The 23,476-nt window shown below is 29.5% G+C and overlaps 4 protein-coding genes and 2 pseudogenes across 4 annotated transcripts; all 6 read right to left on the reverse strand.

Moving 5' to 3' along the window:
- Positions 1-1,357: 1,357 nt before the first annotated feature.
- LOC126853881 (WD repeat-containing protein 91 homolog) lies at positions 1,358-2,577 on the reverse strand. The gene is made up of 3 exons (XM_050599996.1): positions 2,505-2,577; positions 2,095-2,286; positions 1,358-1,796 (listed from the first exon to the last, which is right to left on the reverse strand). Exons 1-3 carry the CDS (start codon positions 2,532-2,534, stop codon positions 1,470-1,472), a joined length of 549 nt encoding a protein of 182 aa, XP_050455953.1. The 5' UTR covers positions 2,535-2,577; the 3' UTR covers positions 1,358-1,469.
- Positions 2,578-4,441: 1,864 nt separating this feature from the next.
- LOC126854080 (uncharacterized) lies at positions 4,442-5,617 on the reverse strand (annotated as a pseudogene).
- Positions 5,618-9,576: 3,959 nt separating this feature from the next.
- Positions 9,577-11,677, reverse strand: LOC126853876 (calaxin). The gene is made up of 4 exons (XM_050599991.1): positions 11,367-11,677; positions 10,681-10,798; positions 10,277-10,530; positions 9,577-9,995 (listed from the first exon to the last, which is right to left on the reverse strand). Exons 1-4 carry the CDS (start codon positions 11,675-11,677, stop codon positions 9,773-9,775), a joined length of 906 nt encoding a protein of 301 aa, XP_050455948.1. The 3' UTR covers positions 9,577-9,772.
- A 3,088-nt stretch (positions 11,678-14,765) lies between these two features.
- LOC126854082 (uncharacterized) lies at positions 14,766-16,308 on the reverse strand (annotated as a pseudogene).
- A 534-nt stretch (positions 16,309-16,842) lies between these two features.
- On the reverse strand, positions 16,843-18,190 carry LOC126853884 (uncharacterized). The gene is made up of 3 exons (XM_050599999.1): positions 18,045-18,190; positions 17,195-17,471; positions 16,843-17,006 (listed from the first exon to the last, which is right to left on the reverse strand). Exons 1-3 carry the CDS (start codon positions 18,124-18,126, stop codon positions 16,973-16,975), a joined length of 393 nt encoding a protein of 130 aa, XP_050455956.1. The 5' UTR covers positions 18,127-18,190; the 3' UTR covers positions 16,843-16,972.
- Positions 18,191-20,698: 2,508 nt separating this feature from the next.
- LOC126853875 (polycomb group protein Pc-like) lies at positions 20,699-23,139 on the reverse strand. The gene is made up of 4 exons (XM_050599989.1): positions 22,864-23,139; positions 22,080-22,492; positions 21,370-21,779; positions 20,699-21,140 (listed from the first exon to the last, which is right to left on the reverse strand). Exons 1-4 carry the CDS (start codon positions 22,952-22,954, stop codon positions 21,107-21,109), a joined length of 948 nt encoding a protein of 315 aa, XP_050455946.1. The 5' UTR covers positions 22,955-23,139; the 3' UTR covers positions 20,699-21,106.
- Positions 23,140-23,476: the final 337 nt, after the last annotated feature.

The following is a 23,476-nucleotide window of genomic DNA, read 5'->3' on the forward strand; positions in this document are numbered from 1 at the left end:
CGTTTCTGTGGAGTGCGCCTAATACACACAAATAAAAAAGAGATAATTATATGTCATAAAATAAATAAATAAATGTGAATGTGAGAGAGAATATAAACGAATGGATAAATAAATATATATATATATATATATATATATATATATATATATATATCTACAAATGTGCGTGCGTGTACATACACACATATATATAATATATCTAAGTGTGGGGAACCTTGAGAGACGCGTGGAGCAACGAAAGCGAGAGAAATCCTCGAAAATAGAAACGGTCGATCAGCCGATACTTTTGTTTCTGAGGGGATGCAAGAGTCAATTTTTCGATTTACGTAAACGAAACCCCTACATCACACTGTAACATACCTCCATAACACATCTCATAGTTTAATTAGCCCTCGGATTATCGGTCGCTTAAATTTTCTCAGATACACAAGGAGAAAAATCGTACCTTCAAATATATTTATTTTTCTGACTAGAAAATCGAGGGGAAAGGGAGAAGAGAAATATGGAAAGGAAGCGATGGAGAAAGATAATGTATACACTATATGAGCGATGTTTGGTAATCCGAGGGTTAAGACTGATTCTACAAGCGCGTTATAAAAATATTAGACCGACCATATTTTATAATTATACTGTCATTACTATTGTTTGTAGTTATACAATTACTATCGAATTTGTTTTTAATAAACGGCAGGTGCCATGATTATATTGGCTGAAGCGCAATTATTTTTAAATATATATCCAACCCATTCTAAATATCCAGTCTATTACTGGATAAAAGAGATATATTTTTATTATACAAATAATTTTTCCAAAAATGACATAGTTTTACAGTTACAATATTTTTCCCTGGAAGTGCCATTGAATTAATATATTATTATATAATTATATAATTATGTCTTCTCTTTACTCTATGTAAAAAAAAGAAAAATATTGTAATTATAAAATTATACCAATTTTTAGCAGAATTATTTCTAATATAACTATATATAATATTTGTTTAATGGCTTTTGTTTCTAAGTTCAATGTTTATTAGATATAATAAAAATAAAATATTAAAAAGATAAATATTGATTAAAGTTATAATTACAATCTATAGTGATTTTTATTAATATTATTGAATTATGTAATAAATATTGAAATAAAATGAGTTCTCGAAATTTGAAGAACTGACTATGTCGCATAAATTAGCAGGTACTTTTAGTGTAAAATAAAATTATGCTGAAAAGAAAGTATATAGTTCTTAATCCATTTATTTAAAAATAAAACACAAAATTATATTGACATAAATTAATTAATTTTAATAATATTTAATCTTGTTTAATTTGATATAATTTAGTTTATAATACGGTTGCTTAAACATTTTGATTACATTATTCTATTAATGCAATTAATAATTTTACAGAAGGTTACAGGTGCAGCTAATATTCGGGCATATTTCGTAATTTTCTTTCTCTTTCTCTCTTCTGCATTTAAGCCTCATCTTCATCGCTCAAGTCGAATGGATCTACAGTCAAATCTAACTTGTTTGTATTAGTGTTTACGTTCGAATTAGAATTAGAATTTCGATTGCGTCCTACATTCAAAGGTAATAAATCATTAAGAGTACGTCTGGCTTTGAAATAGTTGCTGTTGACATTTGTGTTAATGTTTTCGTTGCGGTTGCTGTTTCTATTTCTGTGCTTTCCCGACGAAGATGATTCGGCATTTTTCTCGCCATCTAAGCCTAGTATGTTTCGAAGGAAAAGAACATTATCGACGTCTACGGTTGCAGGCAAACTTCTTCGGCTAACTTGCGTCTGTAATAAAATTTACTTTTTAAAGTTCATCTAAATCTTGAATGATTAAATAATATGAAGAAAAACTAATAAAATTAATACTTTATGCTTTATCTATTAAAATATTTCTAGAGAAAGGAAGAAAGAAAAAATAATTTTCTTTATGTACACATAACAATTAAAAATCAGATTTTTAAAATTATGTACATGCGTTAATGAAAGAAGACGTATATTCCATTTGTCAAAATTGGAATTTAGTATTAATGTTATGTGCCTGTTTTTAGTACCATTTTTTATGCGACTTTTAATATACATGTACTTCATTGCTGTCATTATTAGAAATCTTTGAAATTTCCCAAATTAAATTAAATATTTTCTCAGGAATATGGCAATTCAACGTGGGTTGATCGGCTTGTTTAAGTAAGAGATTTTCAATGCGTTGCAACGAATTCTTAATAGTCACATAACGAGACTTCGATGCGTCATTATATTGCGACAATAAAATCAGGACCTCATGAAAGAAGAACAAGATTAAAATTAAATTAAATTGTATATATATCCTATCTTTTATAGTAAGCAATTCCAGAACAAGTTAAAAAACGGAGAATAAATAAAATGTACAAAAAAAAAAAAAAAAAAAAATAAGGATAATATAATATTTAATATACAAATTGAATTGGACAATTTTATTTATTTGACAAATACTTTAATAAAAAATAATTCACTTACTAAACAACCGAGTATTCGTTGCGAAATCATCTTGGAAGATATGATGATTGATCAAGATTTCTTTTGACTTGTGGATCGATCGCACAGCACATGTTATATAGATATGACTAGAGGTGTAGAAAAAATATTATCTGTGACCTTTCACGGTTATAGATTTAAAAGTCATTTATGAATTTGCATTGGATGTAATCTAAAATTGCCGATTTTATCAAATGTATCAGTCAGTGTTATTGCACGCCTGAGTGAACATATAAAATTCAATTTATTCTTCGCGATATTATTAATTGGCATGCCAAATTGTAAAATTGTAAAATGTCTTTGATCTGTCATTGCTAGATATATTACATCTATGAAATATAGGATGTATGACAATAAACACTCCACCCGTAATGTACAGATAAAGCGAATAGGAAAGTTTTTTACCTTATCTTTTTTATCTTTAGTTTTGCGATCTTTGCAATAATTAATAAGAAATTAATTTTAAAAAATCGACCAATTTGCGCGAGTATTAATGCGTGACAAAAAAGGACGGCCCCATTGACAGTGGTTGTTAGGACATGAAAATTCAGCGTCATGTACCGCTCATATGTTGTCATTTATAAGTGCTTTTCTCAAAATGTCATGTGTTTAGAGACCGCAAAATTTTTGAATTATCTCTTATACTCGCATAAATTGGTCGGCCTTTTTAAATTAATTTCTCAATAATTATTATAAAAATCGCAAAATAGAAAAAGATTTTTCTCTTTGGTTTTATCTGCTCTACTCGTACATTATGAATGGGGCGATTATTATCAGACATTCTATATATATATATATATATATATATATTTTTTTTAATTAAGTAAATAACATCAGATTATAAACTTTTATTTTTTAAATAATTATTAAGATTTTTTATTTTAAGTAAAAAGAGAATAAATATAAGATTAAGGTTTTAAAAACAAAATTATTTAAACGCAATTAATTACCATGTTGTAATTCTTAAACTTAAATTTGTTTAAATTTAAATAACAATTTTTTTTAGATTGTATGTAAATGTAATGCGTTTAATTAAGATTTTTCTCAAGAATTCACAATTTTAATTAACAAATATTTTGCAATGGATCCAAATGGATCTAATTTTTATTTTTTGCAGAATAAAATGAAATATTAGATATATAAGAAATATTCTATATCAACAAATGAAAATTAACAAAAGTTAAATTATACCCATAAAGTTTAGTTGATATAATAAAAATTAGGATGTTACTCAAATAATAATGATAGTTAATTAGTGTAATAAAAAATACTAAATACTTTTTTTTTTTAATATTATTTACATTTTATTATTTGCACATTTGCTTAGTACAATGCCATAAATACATAAGATTTATTTAGATAAAAATTGTTGCAAAAAAATAAAATTAGTTATATTTAGAAAATGTTATTTTTGATTACATGGTAAAAATATAAGAACAATCGAATAGCTTTGTGAGATTATAAAAACAAAATGCTATGCTAATTCTAATTCTAAAATTAACTTTAAAATTATCCAACTTTATATATTAAAACTCGACGTTATCTCACTTGATAAAAAATCTTAACAAACAGGAGATACAATGTAAATTATATTTGCTATGTAGTATAGGATTTGAGATGTAGTAATATATGATTTAAAACGACATTAAACGCATAAAATTTATATAAGAATATAGGAATCTTTATATAAGATTATAGGATATACTGTCGGATTTAAAAACAAATTGTTTTTGTTAAATTATATTACATTTATTTACAAAAAAAGAAAAGACCAATTATTAGGCATATTAGACATATCTCTCTTCCTAGCAACATTTTATATTAACAAATAATTACATTAGTTCAATATAATTAATTTTACAAATATTTTTTAGCCAAATAATCCTTTCTTTTTAATAGAAACAAGATATGACGTTAAATTAATGAATCGCATTGAAGATATCCTGTCTGCGTATCTTGAGTCTAATATTCACATAATCGTCTTTGTGAATTGTCCTTCTGTTGGATTCTTCCGACTCGTCGATTTTCGACTGGATTGTTTTTGAGATTATCATCTTTAGGGAAGTCATCATGTCCGCCACGATGTCCCTCGCCATTATTTCTTCATCCAGCACGTCTCTGTTCGGCGCATCTCTGGTGAGGGCTCTTCGTGCAATCTGATCGAATTGGCTCGCCACTTGAACAGTGGACTGTGATGTTCTTCTGGTGGGTCTCGTAAGGGGTATCACAACTTTTGTGAGCTCTTGGATAGTACTCTTCGAGCTAGTAAGATGACTGGTACAATTGCTCAGACGAGCTTCTATCACCTTCCATAACTCCTCAGCTACCTGCTGTCCATATTCACGATGATATTTACATTCTTGTTTTGTATGGACACCTATGAAGTATATCAGTGTGTTATGACGTATTTTAGAATATTTTAAAAATATTTTTAAGTTTTTCTTTATTTATGCTGTTATGGCCACACATGTTTTTTTTTTAAATTAATTTATTTAATTTAAAAAATTAATATATACATATTCTTAAATTGTATTCTTAAATTGTATTCTTAAATCATTATACATATATTCTTAAATTGTTAAAAAAAGTATTTTATTTTTATTTTTTACTTAATATCTCTTACCTCTTCTCGTGAAATCTTCGAATGTACCTAGAAACATGCACATACAATTAAATTATAATTAAATTATTAAATAAATTATAAAATTTACATACAAATATATATTTGCGTTATTTCCAAAACATTAAGATTTAGAAAAATATATACAATATTATTAATATTAATATTAATTACAAAGAATTGAAATTAATATAAGTTTCGAAATTAAAACTATCAATTGCGCTTATAATTAATATTCCTTCACATTTATTTTAAATACACAATGACTATAAATTAATATAATAATTATTATAAATAAAAAATATAATTATATATAATTTATAGAAAGTTCTTTTTTTTATGCTAAAGACGCGTAAAAATTTTTACGTGTTGTGTTCTGCCAATTTCATTATCAATCTAGCTTTTCTATTGGCTTTATTATCCTTACTTGGACGCTGGTTAGCGCTAGGGCGCACAGAATCGGCAAATACGTCATAATGTATTTGTTTTAGGCGTAATTGTTCGTTCAGTGCTAATACAACGAATGCATATAGCAAGATACATACCGCATATACATTAAACCGACTTTTTTATATCCGATAACACCCACGGAGATTGCGCGATATCGAGGTATGCGGAAATTAAAAGACTGCGCTCGCATATTCGCCGTGCATATTCATATAGGCAATGGTTAATTTATGATAGTTTGTAATGTGATAAGTTCAAACAGCTCGTATATAGGCAATCAGTCGGCGGGTGCGCGCGTTACAGATCGATTCAGCTTATGTGTCGTGACTTTTGCGAATCGCACGAATGCGAATTGAGTTCGTACGTGAGAATGATTATTATTTTTTACATGTTTTCACATTGTCACAGTTATTTGTTTGCGACGAATGTCGAATTTACATCTACACTATTTAATTTGCCTTGATCGCTCGTTATCTTTATATTCCGATATATTTGTCAACTTCGTCATTGTATTTCTATAAAGTAACGCGTGAATAATTAAAATCAGTTATGCAAACGGCTCTTTGATATTTACTTCTGACTACTTCTGAATTTCATTAATATCTTTAATAACAAAACAAATAATTTTTAATAATTATTTTTTTATATTTCTAATTTTTTTTCTTTTTCTCTTTAATAAAATAAGTTTAATATCTTTAATAACGACTTATCATAAATCATCATCAATATCTTTTTACATAATAATTTCATTTATTTTTTATTTCAATAAATTTTTTTATTTGTTCGAATTTATTAAAAAAATGACGCAATTTTTTTAAATTCCCAATGTTTTATTTTTTCACCAGCATTATAATATTATTAATTACATATTAAAGAATTTGTTTTATAAAATTGTTATGTCTATCCTAGAATTCTAGACTGAATTTTGTAAGGACAGATACAATATAATTTCTTTGATATGTGCAACCTTGTGATTATATTATAAGCTATATTTTAAGCTATATTATATTATTATATATTTTAAGCTATATTATATTATTATTATATATTAAGCTAATTTTGTGGGAAGCTTCTGAGGACTATGTGAATCTGTAAAATAAATGTAAATTAATTTTGTTTAATATATAAAATAAATAAAATAAAGTTTTAGATTTTTAAGTCACAATAAATGCTTTGATTAAAAAAATTGAAAATTCTGTTTTTTGAGAAAATATGGTTAAAATATGACAAATGTTTTGTGCATTCGCGGTTGCTTATATAAAACTGGTCAAAGTGTAAAGGTCAATATGTTCCGGATTATCATTCACAGTTAATTGATTTTCATGCACAAAAGTGATAAAGATAGCAAAACTTTATGAAAAATATTTTCTTAACATATGCAGCATTTATTGAAATTAAAAGTTTTACATATGTATATAAATTTGTTGTAATTACTGTTATATGCATATTAGATAATTGTATAATTATTTTAATTTTAATACAGCTATTATATTTTATATACATTTCTCATATATATAGATAGATACTTACTCTGTGATTAGAATCAGCTACGTTTCATGGAAAATTTTGGTTCGGCTGCCCACTAGTCATGTTATAATAATCAGTCATGGCTTTCGCTATTGGGTATTTTTTCCTTTATAATTGGCAATAACGCGTTGATTAATCGATCGCTGTTTTCCGGTTTTGTTTCAGATAACTGCCTATGCAAGTTTGCATCTTTCATGTTATCGACAAAACGAAAATAATTATTGGATTTTAATATATCATTATCAATGAGAGTATTTCGATTTTCAATCGATCGACTCATTCTGATTTTAGTGAATAGATTATCTTGAAATTCCTTTGGTTTTTCCACGTTAGATTTGTTCACATTTTCAGAATCTTGTAAATCCAGTGTGCTATTTGAATTACTGTCTTGATATTCCGCGATCGATGATATTTGTGATGCATCGGATTCCGATTGATTGAGTGGCTTCTCAGTTTCAAGAACTTTCAAAAATTCATTTGTTTCGATTCTTGAAGATATATTCTTCAAAGTCGGATTTAATTGCTCATTTGTCTCATCTATCTTTTCAAATGTTTCGAGCTTTGGGCCATCGCTATTCTCTGCTTTCGAATTATGTTCAAAATTTGCAGGATATTTCTGATTTTTCTCGATAGGTTTCAAAAGCGCATTAGTAACGTTCCGAGATTGTGAAATATTATGATTCATTAAATTATTTTCATTCTTCGCATTTTCCGGTGCTGGTAGAACCTTAATCATCGATTCTACGAAATGTTTCGCATTTGACAAAATCTGACTCATTACAGGTAAATCGTTCACGATTTGTGGATTTAAAAAGTTTTGAATCACAGTTTCATCAAGAAATCTCCGACTTACGCCATCGTTTCTATCTGATTGTTTTTGGGTACTTTGTGACCACTGGTTAAGGTGTTCATTCACATTCTCGTGTAAATTGTTTATAATTTTCATACCTGGAATATTTTTTGCTAGATCGATGCCAAAGAATCGTTGACTCACTTCAGGCGTCGTTTCCCGCACATTTTCCGATTCTGGAAGCAACTCATTCACAATTTCAGTTAAATCATTCATATTTGTTGCATTTGAATTATTTTTTATTAAATTAATTGAATTAAATAATATTTTATTAATACCGTCTGTTGTTGAATTTTGAGGATTTTCTTCATCAGAACTGATATTATCCGCAGTTGACGAATTGCTTATTGTATATAAATTATTTGATTTTTCCAAAATATCAGGATTATAGACGTCATAATTTTTGATAACGTCAGATGATGTGTTTTGAACATTTTGTACAAGCATTGGAATTAAATCCCTCGCTTTTGAATTGCGTGCAACATCAGTGTCTTCTTGAAAATTATGCAATCCCTGTGATTGCGTAGAATTGAGGACACTTGTTTCATCTTGATCCAAATTTTCTGATAAAACTTGATCGTTAATTTTTATTTCAGAATCAATGATGAACGAATTCTGGATTTCGTCTTGATTCTTGTCAAATCGTTCTAGATTCGTTTCAGGTAACGATTGCGTTATGGAAGCTTCAATTATCGAAGATGATAGATTATTTTTGCGTCCGTTGCAATCACGATCTCTATCAGTTTCATTTCTCAAATGCATTAAACGACTTGCAGTATGCACCGCCAATTGTAGAAAAAGCTTTAGAATATTTTCATTTTGGACAATCGAATCTGGATCGTACTGCAAATTACTCCAATCGATATTTGGCGGCAAAGAATAAACCTAATAAAGAAAGTAACTTATTTTTAAAAATATACTCATTTTAAAAGAAAAGTAGCTATAAAAATTATTAGAAATTGTTGGCATAGTATTTTTTTGCTATGACTGAATTGAATCAATGAGATTAAGCAAAGAAAGAAATGGCAAGAACTCGCACTGAACTCGAATGGAAAGATTGAGAGTGATTTATTGATATATTTTTTTTTTTTACTTATTAAAACAAGAAATAATTTTATTAATGGCAAAATATTAACTTCAACTATGCTAAAGCTAAAAGACTTTTTAAATTCCTTATTTAAGTTTATATTACCAAAGAGATCAACGCGTTAATAATGATCAAAACAAAGTTGCCCAGCCGCATTTTACCATTTACTGCAACGACGTAAACGCAACTGCCTTAACTTAAATATGATCGTAAAATTAATATCGCGTCTTTACGCGTCTTCATGCAAATCGAGATTTGTTGTTACTATTTAAGTTCTTTATAATCGCCTCTTTTTTTTGTATCGCATGCAGTTTATTACAGATCATCCAGATTGATAATTAAAATAACACTTATTGAGCAATATTTTACTACCTAGAAATGATTTCGTGGCACGATTCCGTAGATAACCTTTGATTATTAATTACGAAAACAAGCTCCCGAAATGAGCGGCGAAAATATAATAAGCATTTCAACGTCACGGCAATTGCATGTATTTGCACATTTTCTATTATACATACAAGAATTCAATTGGACGATTTGCTTTTATGTACAGATATGCACATATTGTACATTTATAAATATTACTTTAAATAATAAAATGTAATAAAAAGAAGAAATTTTTTTTAGAGAGTGACTAATCGAGATTGTTGAAAATCTCATATTATTAATAAAACGTATTTATTACAGAAATCTAGAAAAAAATGATCTTTTGCGTGTGTTCAGGGTTGGAGAGTCGCCAGAAAGGCTGAACAGCTTTCTTCTGTAGGTAAACATTGTCCGAACGCTTCTAGTAATAACGGTTCTTCTTTAATCGCTATTTCATAATCATGAAAAGATATTTTACCATCGTGATCGACGTCGAGCTTCTTTAAAGCTAGTTCCGATAAATCTTTCACTCCTTCGTCTGGATCTTCTTCACCAGGCTGCTTTATCAGGCAATTTCTACGAATACATAAATAAATTATAAATATGTATATAGGGTGAGCCCAAATGTTTCAGCCAGACTTTGAGATTTAAGAAAGCATTTTTCGACTCATGTTTATAGGAAACTTTTTGTTCAGAATTAAATTTCCTATAAAATGTCAAAGTTTAGCTGGAAGGTTTTGGGCTCCCCCTGTATATGAATAAATAAAAGAAGTTTTACTGATTGTAAATGTGTGATACAATATGTATAATAGACAAAAGTAAGATCAGGTAATAAGATAAAGTTTGTATCATCTTACTTAAGTAATTGAAAGATTTCATCCTTTGTGATATATCCATCGTTGTTCAAATCATATACACGAAAGCAGAAAGTGATCCTATCACGTAAATTGCCTCGCAAAAATACATCAAGTCCCATGATCCAAGGCTCTAATCGAATAACGCTCTCGATCTCTCGATCCCAGCAGCAGAATAGACGCTCCACTAAAGTATCCTCCGTAATCACATGAAATGTATTGTGGAGAAGTTCTCGAAAAATACCTCTGTCGATTCCCTGAGATGAAAATTAGATATTTTCTAATATTTTTGAGCATATGTATGTAATTTCTTTCTATATATTAATAATTTGAACATTTTTTTTTTACTTTTAGTAATAAAACGTTTATAACGTTAATTAGCTTGTAATTGTAACTGGCATAAATACCTCGACAGCTGGTCTCGATTGTAGCCTTCTACCGATGAATATTGATCGTTCAACTTGTTGTTGATTGGAATTGGTAGTTAACTTCTTGTAAAATTTGCAGAGATTGTCTAATTCCACCCTAACAAACCAAATATACATTAAATAATAATTTACTAGTTATAATGGATAATGATAATAATATATAATGTTTATTTTTTTCATTTTTATATAAAATTATACTATTAAATTAACATAATTTACAATAGAGTTTAATTCTCATTAGAAATTTATTTCTGTTTCCATTCAATTTTTTATCAATTTATTGTTTTATAAATTTTCCAGATTTTACATCCTTTTCATTTTGTAAATCTTTCTTAATTAAATTCTTCATTTTTTATTACGTGAATAATTACTTTTTTTATTACTTCGGTAAATGCAATTGCGATTATACACTCGCCATAAATACAAAAAAAAAAATAATAAATTTGATTGACAATTAAAATGATTCGTTTAATACGACTGATAATCAAAATAAAGGTACTTGGAAATTAATGACGCTATGTGCTAATACAATTATAGTAGATGTTTATTACGACTGATAATCAAAATAAGGTACTTGGAAATTAATGACGCTATGTGCTAATAGGATTATAGTAGAAATAGAATTATAATAGCGGCACTCGACGCATTGTTAATTGTCAACTCGCCTGGAAAATCTCGTCTTTTTTTTAAGAGACTCGATCACTTTGACGATGTACGCGGAGTTTCTCCCGCCCCCGCCCTCCGTCATCCTTCTGCGACGTCTTCTCCTCGGCGGCTCGCCCTTGCCGGACGCCGCGCAGCTTTGCCGTTTTGAGTTGACAGATGCCTTGCGACCGCTTGTCAGAAATAGGGAAACGCTCTTGATGAGCGTCGCACCGGCACGAATGCTTATGTTAGGTGGACGCTCGGCGCCGACGCCGACGCCGACGCCCGACTGATCTCCCCCTGTCGACGTGGCGCTCCGTTGCCCGGACATGCCGGTTCAATGACTGAAAGTGATTTCAAAATAATTGGTATTTTAATTCGGATGTATTAAAGATTTGTAATAATGGATTTTCGAGATTTTTTTGATCTAAAGAAATAAAATAATTATACAATATTTTTTAAAAATATGTACATGTAACAATATACAACTGTATATTTATTTCCTCAAGAAAGAAATAAATGATACTGGTTGATTTATGATATTGAATTATTTCGATAATTGTTTTTTATTCTTAAATTTATGCAGTAGAATTAATATATGTATATTAAGAGTAGTAGCATATATAATAATTTTATTTAATTGTTATCGCTGAAATAATAACATAATGCATATAGTTTATTTGTATTATATTCAATTAGATAATTTTATGCTAAAAATGTAATAAATAATGATCATGTATATATAGTATATGTATACTGATATGATTAAATATTTGCAATCAGATGTACATAAGGAGATTTTTTTCTCCGCTTCTCGCAAGTTGCACATACATTAAATGGAGCAATCATCATGATTGTAATAAAAATGCAAATCTGTTTAATAGAAAAAAAAATGTATGAAAATAGAAACCGTTACCACGAATCGCTATAGCCATTCCAGTCGATTAATCGATAAGAAATAAATCACAGAAATATCCTTTTCTTTTATTAACGGTAACCGAACTTTGCAAACGCGGTCAAAGCCGAATTATCTTATCAAAATATTTTCTTTCTCTCTTTCTCTTTCTTTCTTCCATGTCCAACCAATTTATTATTATTTACGACCACATTTGCGTAATTTTCTTGTAACTCGATTTTGCTCACGAAGCTCATGTGCATTTTCGTGGCAAGAATAATATATTCTAATGAACTTAAATCGCGCATTTACATCCGCGTAACTTGAACTGCGTGCATAAAGAAAGAAAATGCAATTTGCATTTTATAGAAAGAAAGAGATTATTATAAGATTTATGATATAAAGTGCAATGTATTTACACACATGAACATAATTTTAATTATATCAAAAATATACTAAATAAATATTATATTTAATATTATATTTTAATCTGTAAATAATATGTTAACTACTATTGTAAAAAGACAGTTCATGTCTCACTATCGTTTTACAAGATAAAATGTAAAAACTTTTCTCATTAGATAATGAATATAACTCACGCCGCAAGTTATGTCCGAAACTCGCGCATTATTTTGGATTTGTTTCAGTCAAACACGCAATACCAAGTGGAACACGGAAAATCTAGAAACTTTGGAGTACCTAAACACACTTCTTTTTCTTAACTTTTTTCAATTTATGCATAATTATTTTGACAATTTTATGAAAACATATGTTTTACACATGTTGGTATTTTACAATTTTTATTACAAATATTTAAAAGCAATGAAATTTTAAAAACTTTAATGTCAAGTTTTTATAATATTTTTTCTACGTTTGAATTACTACTTTTAAACATAAGATTTACTTATGCGCTTACTTGAAATATGAGATACAATTTCTTAAAGGAGCCATTACTTTGAATAATGCATGTCTCATCTTTGAGTAATCATTTCCAACAATGCGCATGCATCAAGAATCGCTTCTGCAAACGCAAAAAGACAATTTATAACACACGAAATTGCAATTTTGAAAGCATGATTTTAATCTTGGATAAAATCTCCACAATTTCCTCGTATTACATATGATTCTGACTCTATTTATTTTATATATCATTTTTACACACATACTTTTATATTTTTTATTTTTTAAAAAGCCTTATTTTGCTGAGGACAATTATGATAGAAAAATTTTTTAAATTTTTATTTATCTTCTTTTTTTTAAAATATTAATTATAAATATAAATATTAAAAAAAAATTAATAGCTTTGCAAATATAATTTTATTATAGAATTTGAGAATTAGATCATGCTACGATAATGATCGACACTTCTATTTCGAAACTATAGATTCCCTCAATTTAACTTCTCCAACTTCTAGCAATCAGATTGCATGTAGCATGCATGTGAATCTCGTTTTAATCTATAAACCAATCAAAAATATACTACTATATATATATAGTAAATCTTGATATGACGGCCTATTTCCCAGATTCTACAGGATTTCATATGTAACTCTGTTTTACTATTTAAAAAAGCAAGGATTTTTAGAAAATGCAAATTATATAAAAAAAAAAAAAAATTATCATATGTGCACGTACATACATTGATAGAAATTCACATTAAAAATATACGAGAAATATTATTTTAACAAGAGGTATATTCTTTATTATTTTTAATTGTAGATATTAATTACAAATAGAAAAAATTACGTGATTTATACTAAAATTAAAATATATAATTTTACATTAAAATACAACACAGTAATAAATAATCGTCATTAGCAATTGCATACTTAATTATTTGAATGAATATTATCACTAATAATTGATCACTGCATTCAAAGACACAACAATTTTTCTGTACTCTTTATTTCTTCAACCGTGTACGAATAATTCGAAGTGTTAGAATCTGGCTAAAGATTATCAAAACGAATTCACTGTCTTTTGTTTGTTCAGTATGCGTTTAGTGTGATTGGCACATTCGATTAAATCGAAAAAAAACTTACCGATTAGTGACAAAGGACTCCTTCCGTCGCGATCAGAACTTCGTCGTTAGAAGCGACTACGTTTTATCGATCAAACATATCAAATGACGAAGTTGAAAAAACGCGATATCTAGTATCAGATCGGATAAACATGCATAAATTTTTAGTATCAAACGGCAAGACGCACAAACCGTGCTACAGAAAGTTAAACAATTTGGATAACAAAAATTTTTGTTATGGTTTTATTAAAATTATTATAATTTATTATAATTATTATTGATTTATTTTGTTTACATTATTTGATGGAAATTATGTAGCTTAAGTAATGTAACATATCTACAATTAATTAAAATTCATATGTTTTTAATGATATACATTATGTCATCTAATTTCTTTTATCGAGAATATATTTTCAAGTTTTTAATATTTTTATTTTCGCACAATATAGTACTTTAATGCGATGATCTGCGTGAATTTTTTTCAGCATATTCATTCTACACAATCTATATTTCCTTTGCCCGATTCAGAACATCATCATTAGATATTTCTTCCGAAGAGATCGTCGACGTCAAATGATGTTTTCTGAAAAATATAATAAAATTAATAATTAATAATCTATATATTAATGATGCGTTCTGTATCCTTTACAATTTTGTTTCTGTAAAATAATCTTACTTGCACAGCTTATCTAAGCATTTTTGAATTTCCATTAAATGATGTTGGATATCAATGAGCGTATTAATTATTTCCTCTAACATTGTGAAGGATATAGTTTTGTTGTATTCCTCAGCAGCACGTTCTACATAAAAATTTTAGGATATTAATTATGTTATTATCTTAAACAATATATTTACATTAATATCAGTTTATATAACCTAATTATTTAATATTTAGAATTTTATTAGTGATATATTTCGACTGATCAATATTAATAAAATTATTTACATGTACGTATCTTGTTAAAGACGTTTTCAGGTACTTACTGATCCGGATATGTTCATCAGTAATGTCTCCATTCTGATAGACGATATCAATCTCTTTCATATAATCAATTAGATCTTTCACGTTATTCACCCTCATTATCGTCGCTTTATTATTTGGTGCTTGGAAAATAAAATTTGTATTGTTATCAAGTTTAGCATATATACTTCTCATTTTTAATTGTTCCCGAGTAAGTTCATCGATAAGCAAGCTTAATTGATCCAAAAATTGTATCTGAAAAAAACAATGAAACGCGTATAAATAAATTTCGTTAATAATTAATTAATTAATATCTTGCAATTAATTTATTTATAAAATATATACAAACTTCTCGTTTAGTATTGTCCTTATCTCTGCTTATTTTTACGGTAATAAAGTTAATGAGCTTGGCAAGGTTTTTTTCATACGCTGTAATTAGCTCTTTTAGTTGCTCTGGCATATTTACAGGAATCTCATCGCCTAGATTTAAAGAATTATTCGATACAATAGTTTTTATTTAGTTCAGGGAAGATGCATTGTGGTTCGATATAAATCTATACAAAATGCAGTCTGTGTTTCTCTAATTAAATAATTAAGATACATATAAATCACTCACGTAACCATTTGTATCGTCAAATGCGCGAATACTTAATTTTTAATAAAAATAAAAATTTAACTTTCAAGATTAATTTGAATTTTATATGTAATAAAATATATACGATCTCCTTACCTGTGTCTCCTACGTTCGAAGGCGCGACCGAACGAGATTGCGCCTGAAAATTATATTTTTATCAGGACACAGTTGTCTGCACTTGGCACTTATTCATATTTAATATGAGAAGGGCAAAAAAATACGTGCAATGATAAACAATCAATGCACGTATGGAGGACATTAAATTGCAAAACTTACTCCAGTCAGGATAGCAGTAAATACAATCACGAGAAACTTTATCTCCATTTTTCGATCGCTCTTGGTATGCAAATGAAACTCTAACAGGTCACTCTGATGAACGAGGCCGTTTTATAAGCATCATGAACAAAGGCACTTGCGTATGTGACGTTTTTCAAAATATTCGATGGAAACATCCGGCGGAAAATAAACGAACATATCGCTATGGATTGAAATTACACGATTATTGTACGCAAATAGACATGTGTAATTGTATTTTGTATTATCGCAGGAGAAATATATTTTTATTATTTTTTAATTATTAATTTTTTTTCTCTGCTAATAGAAGATGAATCGTATTATGAATAAAAGATTGATAATATAATGGCATAAAATAAACGCGATGCGCATTTCTCGAATTTCCATAGGATAATAATCCTGTGACGTTTCTGCGCCTAAAACTGCGATCAAGGATATCAGATCGACGAATGTAGAGAATTGAATAATAAAAACTATAATCAGTTTAAATTATTCATTAGTGTATTAAAAACTATAAAATGGATAAAAAAGAGAATATTCAGCATTCAATAATGTATCGGATTTAAAATTTGCAAGATACGGTGAGATGCATTAAATTATTAATATCATTGGCAGTTTATAAAATTGATAAGTAATGATAGTTAAATAATTATTTGAATATATTAAAAAAAATTAGAGGATAAATAAGGCGGTTTATTTCTTTCTTAAATAAATTTATTACATAAAGAAAAGTTTATACACACACTAATTGTACAAGTGTAATTGATATTTTTTTATGTGAATCCACTTTCAAAGATATTGATCGTATTTTTAGAGTCCATTTCATCGTCCATATCCATATCCATATCCACGGGAGCTGCAATCAAAACATTATTGTAAAACACAATCTATCAATATTATTACCCAACGATAATAATAACGGATAAGATTAGAATGACAAATAATTAAAATTATATCTAAAATTTTGGCGTGGCAAGAAATATATTTTATACTTCTTGTAATGTATCAAAAATTCACAATTTGTATCACTTCGGCCATATTTACCCAGCATTAGCGAACGAGGATGAGAAGGAACCGCCGCCGAATGGCGTGCTTATCGAACCGGCATTAGCTCCGCTGTTAGCGAAGGATCCACCACCGTATCCAGGATATGTACTTCCGCCGCATCCTCCACCGCATCCTCCTCCTTTGCCGTAATAGCCACCACGTCCGTGAAAACCACCCCCGCCGAATCCACGGCCAAATCCACCGCCATATCCGCCATATCCACGTTTAAAACGAACCAGCTCCGGCGTGGCTGCTCTGATTATTCTTTGAAGACCTGAATAAAGAATTTTAGAGACTTTACTCTTAAAATATATATAATTAAACTGTTATATTTGAAGAAATAAATTCGAAAAACTTATCAATGATAATTTCTTTATCAATACAATATATTAAAGATTTTGTACTACTTGATGATGTATGTATTTTTTTAACAGGCATATAATGCATTTACATAATGAATCACGAAATATTTGAAATGTCAACAGTGCCTATAAAAAGTAAATAAATTGGTTGACTCGTGTTTAACTGACGCGGTATTAATGCGTGTGACGCACGTTGAAAAACTTTAAATAAAATTAAGCCAGAGCCACGTAACATGCAATTAGTAAAACATATACGTAATATCATATTTTTATTAATTATTAAATTTACATGTGTGTTATTCTCACGCACTCACATACTCCAAATAAAAATATTTTTAATAAAATATTTTTAATTATCTTACAATCTCGAATAAAATTCAATTAAATAGCAATACGTTACATATAATTCGATACTCAGCACGTTTTCATCACTTTCACACATATTTCCACCCTCTAATTTTGTCGTTTCTTTTTTTTAAGTTTACCTTGAGATTGCGAAGCAGTCGGCAATGCGACTGCAACTGCGACGAGTAGCGCAAGAAGCGCAAGGATTGTGATCCTTGACATTCTGCCGATGATGAGAGAGCGAGTATCCAATGCTAAATGACGACAAGAAAATCGGCCAAGCAGTCTTTATATATATGGCAACCCATACGCGCGTTCCGGGATATCCCGGCGCGTTTTACGCAGGTACGAAACGCAGGCACTTTCGAGCCGCATCGAATCGCTTGTATATCATTAGCGCGAACAAAACGAGTCTCCTTTTTGTCAGTGTTAGAGGTTGATGATGCGCCGTCGGTCCCCGGGTGTCCCTGAGACGATTTCCTGCTCGCATGGTGGAATATTATTTCGTGACAAGCTCGATCTTCGGTATTTCTTGATAGATCGTCTTAATCGTTTTGCTTCTCAAAAATTTTGAGGCAAAAGAAGAAATGCAAGATCAGGTAAATTGCGAACAAAATATTTATAAAAAAATTAAAATAATTTATTTATTTATTATTTTAATATTAATTATTATTATTTTAAGTTGAAATAATTCACATTAATATAATGTACTATTAAATTATTAATAAGATAATTAAAACAATTTATATTTATTATGATAAACTATTTAATGATCAAATAATATTTTTCTTTTAATAAAAAAAAGCTTCGGACAAAGAAATCTCGAAAGAGGAGACTTCCACGATTGGCAAAATACTCATAAAATTCGAATTTAAAGTATAATGCGCGAGAATAAAAATTTTCTCATCGGAAAATTTCTGTACAAGTGGAATGAAAAATTTCATTTTCATAGAACGCAAATATTTTACATATAATATAAAAATTTTTTTTTACAAAAGAAAATCTCAGTTTTTGCGCGAAATGTTTTGCCATTTGCTAAGTTATAATAAATTTATCAAAAAAATTTAAATAAAATTTATTTCAATATTTGAATTTTTTACCCGTACATATTATTACATAACACGATATTTAAAATACCATTTCTCAAGCTGTCGTCATGTAATAGCCTTCAGATGATGTTTATCGTCCAACATTACCTACATTCAAACTCTCGGAATAACCGGCACGCTTTAAGAACCATGTAATCTTGCCTGAGAGATACATTAGCGGTCAACTAGCAGCCTTGATTTTTCTCCGGGCCTCACGGTCTTAGGTCGTTGAACGAATACACCTCGGGATTCCCATCTAGGTGTTGTTACTCTTATTATTACTGACAATATAACTTGATTGAGGGTTTGTGGAACAAACTACGCAGATTAAGCTTCTTTTACCTTTCAAATCTCTAATTAAATTAAATATATCAATCGCTTTTAAGACTTAATTAACGAATAAAGACTTATGTATGTTTCACATTAATTTAAAAAAATAAATAAATGTACGTATAAGTATGTGTTGGTAAAATTAGCAGATGACATACATAGATTGGCTATAGATTTGCTTCGAGCAATTTTTCAATTGGCAGCACTTTAATAATTTATTTCATAATGGAAATCCCCGTTATTATTCATAATTAATGTATGTAGAAGGATTTCATTAGCATGGCATTACTCATAATACATTACTCTTAATATGAACTTTTCATTATAGTGTCATGTGTATTTATACATCACGAAATATATTTACGCACTCGGTTGCAATAATGCGTTAAAGTTTCATTAAATTATTTAAAGATTAGAAAGATAAAATTAAATTATATTTGCACACATTAAACTCGCACGTATTCTGCGTCGGATCCAAACAGAATTATTTTAAAAGTTACGTAAAACTTAAATTTGGGATTACCAAGAAGGAATTGCAAGTATTATACGCAACATTCGTACATTTCAAAAGAAATGATTAAAAACCTAGTATAAGATGTGAAAGATAAGCCGACAATTTGGTATATTTCTAGTCTATCTCTCGGAACGTAACTTTTCTGATGAGTATGTAAATAGTTTTTTTTTTTCATTCTTGTAAAAAAAAGGGTTCTTCAATATGCATATATTGAGGATGCGTTTAGTGAATCTTGGTGATATGGATTTTTTATTCTCTGTAAAATATGAAGTGTTTTTTTTCACGCATAGCATACACATCGCACTTAAACTGCGTAAATACACGGCGCAAAATTATGGTATAAATTGCGTCAACCGGACGGCAATAATTGTTTGTCTTAATTAATCGTTGTCTTAAGGAATCGGAAAAAAACACATCTCTATATGTGCTACGTATTCATCGAAATATATAACTCCACACACACATACATATATTGTTTTAATCCTATCGACCTTTTAATCAGCAATACGCATAAATTTAATCATAATATTGCAAATAAAACTGAAAATGTCAAAGCATGTTTGATCATATTTCTATTTTTGCCAACATTCGTTCGTTATATATACACATAGCTGTCATTTTTTTCTAAGTTTATTACAGATGATTACGAAAAATGTATACTGTTTTGAATGGAATTTAAGATGCGACGTAGCTAATCACAGACAGCTTTTAGAATGCCCGTTAATAAACGCGTCAACCTCGGATTATGTAACATTTGTTGTAATTTATCATGTATCTGCGTAGTCTGTTTCTTTTATTATTACTATTATTATGAGTCTTAGCTGGACAAAATATGTGAATAGACGAAATAAGCAATTCGGAATTTACGAAGAAACCACACACAAAGTATCTTTTATTTTAATATTTTCTATTACAATAAAAGCAACCCTATAAAACAATAATAATTTAAAGCTTAGTGTAGCTTATATATTGTGAATTTATTATTAAGTCTACTTATTTTAATAAAATATCTTACCTAATAAATTATACAATCTCCAGCAAATTAAAAATTGTTCTTAAATTGTAGAGTTTTGTTTTTTCATAAAAAACATATACTTTTGTTTATATATAACTAAATGTTATTTTTTCCTTAAGTATTCAAAATTCTAGAAAAAAGATCAAAAAGACAATTTTTAAAAGCCAGGAAAAGAATCAAGCGGAGATTTTGAACGGTTTTCAGAACAAACTCATCCCTTTAACTTGCCAATAAGATTGATCGCTTTAGGGTTAATTATTCCTCGTATGGCTGTGGGCGTCGTTTCTTTCTATTAGAAATAAATGAGAAAATTATATTAATTGTCATAAATTTGATATATATGATATATTTATCTTGTAATTATACATACACCATATAACAAAATTACATGAATTAAAATTAAAGTACGTGTAACTCAGAATTTAAATTTTTTGAGTTAAAGTAAAAATTAATTTTTTAGTATATGAACCTTTTCATGAAAAGAAAATAAAAAAATTTCTAAAAAATTTATAATTTACCCAACAGGAGATCCGCCATATGCGGTGGCCACCGAACTAGCCACTCCACCTTTTCCGGTAGAATAACTATTCGCGATGGCCGTGATGGTGCCAGGAGAACCAGAAGATCCAGCACGAGTGGCCACTCTAGGGAAGCTGAAGACCATGGGGAAGAAATTGTTCAGATGAGGGAACTTTTGGCGACGTCGATTGCCCTTGAAAGGTACAAATGGTACGGCCGGCTGGTCGTCATCATAGTCTTCCTCGTCTTCATCTTCATCGGACTCGTCAGTGACGGGTGTCTTGTGCGTTTTCTTCGTATGATGCACCTTGGGTCGAGTAACAGACACTTCCGTGGTCGCGATCGGTTCTTCCTCTGGTTCTTGCGCGATCTCTGTGGTTAGCGGAATCTGTTCCGGCTCGTGGTGTTCCTGCGTAAGTAACATATGTGCATGTCATAATTTATAGTTGCACTCTGACAGATTTGTGGTGACTTTATCAATATCTGAAGAGTTTAAAAATTAAAAATAAATTAATATTCTTTTCATAATTTGTGAGATTTACATTAAACACATATTATCTTCTTAATTATCTTCTTAACATGAATCTTGACAGAAATTCTGGTTTTATCTGTCTCTCTCTAATAGAGAGATAAATTTATGTAATATTTTCTCTCGCTTTAGAACTTTTTAGTGATTATTATATACTTATAAATTTCACGAGTTTCATACCTGAGAGGTAGAAGAATCCTGATGATGATGATGATGCTTCTCCTCTTCGTGATGGCGATGCTCGTGATATTGCTCTTCCTCGTGACGATGCACTTTATTCTGATGATGATAATGATGATGATATTCATCATCGGATGCCGGCGCCGCCTGCGCTTGGGCGCTAGACACTTCCGGTTCCTCAATCGGCTCCGGACCATCCTTGAGGTGAGACGCGTGCATACCGCTGAAGAAGGTTTGGCCACTTACGGCGTTTCCTTGCGCGAAGAGGCCCGTATGACCCTCGTTACCCGAGCGACGTATCGGCCTGTAATATCCGGTGAACATCATCGCCCTGTGCGGATATGGACGCGCGACCGTTCTCTTTTCTCTCAAAAATGTTGTAGGGTTGCTGTTGGGATCCATCATGACGGAAGCTGTGAACAATGGACATATTTAATTCAAGAATAAAAAATATTATTGTAAGCCAATATATTATATTTTATATATTTATATCGTTAGTTATTTTTTTATTTTCTGAAATTTGTGTATATTAATAAAACTGGAATATTTGTTGTTACTTATATGCTCGCGATATATTATTTAATACATTATTTTGTTTTTTACATACATTGCAACAGTTGCGAATTATATTACATCTAAAAAAAGTTTGAAGATTTTATATTTTTTATAATATAAAATAATTTTATATACTATCTTTTTTTTTAATTTTTTAGACAATAAATTTCCCAAATATATAATTTCTAAAATAAAAAAAAAAATATTAATTTCAATTTTTAACGCTTACTAGGCTTATCAGGAATCACCCTAGATTCTGCTATTGCGATCATCGATGCGGTGGCAACTAGAACAAAACTAATCCAGCCTGCCATCTTCATCAGATTCTTAATCTTTCTTCAAGTTTACGCAATGGTCCTTTGTCCACTTGTTTTTTTTTTTTTTTAACGCTTTGGGAAGTATCTCCACCGGCTTGTTTTTTGAATGGTCTTTAATCGAAAATCGCGATAATCCAGCGGTTCACTTCCACCGATTTTGCCGATCTATTTGACACACCAACTTTTTGCACAATGCTGCTAGGCTTCGTTGTCATTGCTTTTATACCATGAGATACACGGACATAGGCAAATACACGGGGATATGGGATGGACCCATTGGTGGACACAGGGGATGTGGAATTGAGCGTATCCCCCACCATAGGTTTCGCCAAATGGTCGCTCGTACGGTCAAAGAATTTCCGTAAAGCACAGCATCATGATCAACGGCTACGTGATTATCATGACCGATGTGGCACATGTTTGATCTGATGCATTAATAGTGATCCGCACCGATCGTAATTTAAATTCGCGGAATCGAATCGATATAGAGACAGGCACGCTCGATATATCAAGTTCTACGCGAAT

This window comes from Cataglyphis hispanica, chromosome 13 (assembly GCF_021464435.1).
Source record: "Cataglyphis hispanica isolate Lineage 1 chromosome 13, ULB_Chis1_1.0, whole genome shotgun sequence".
NCBI lineage: Eukaryota > Metazoa > Arthropoda > Insecta > Hymenoptera > Formicidae > Cataglyphis > Cataglyphis hispanica.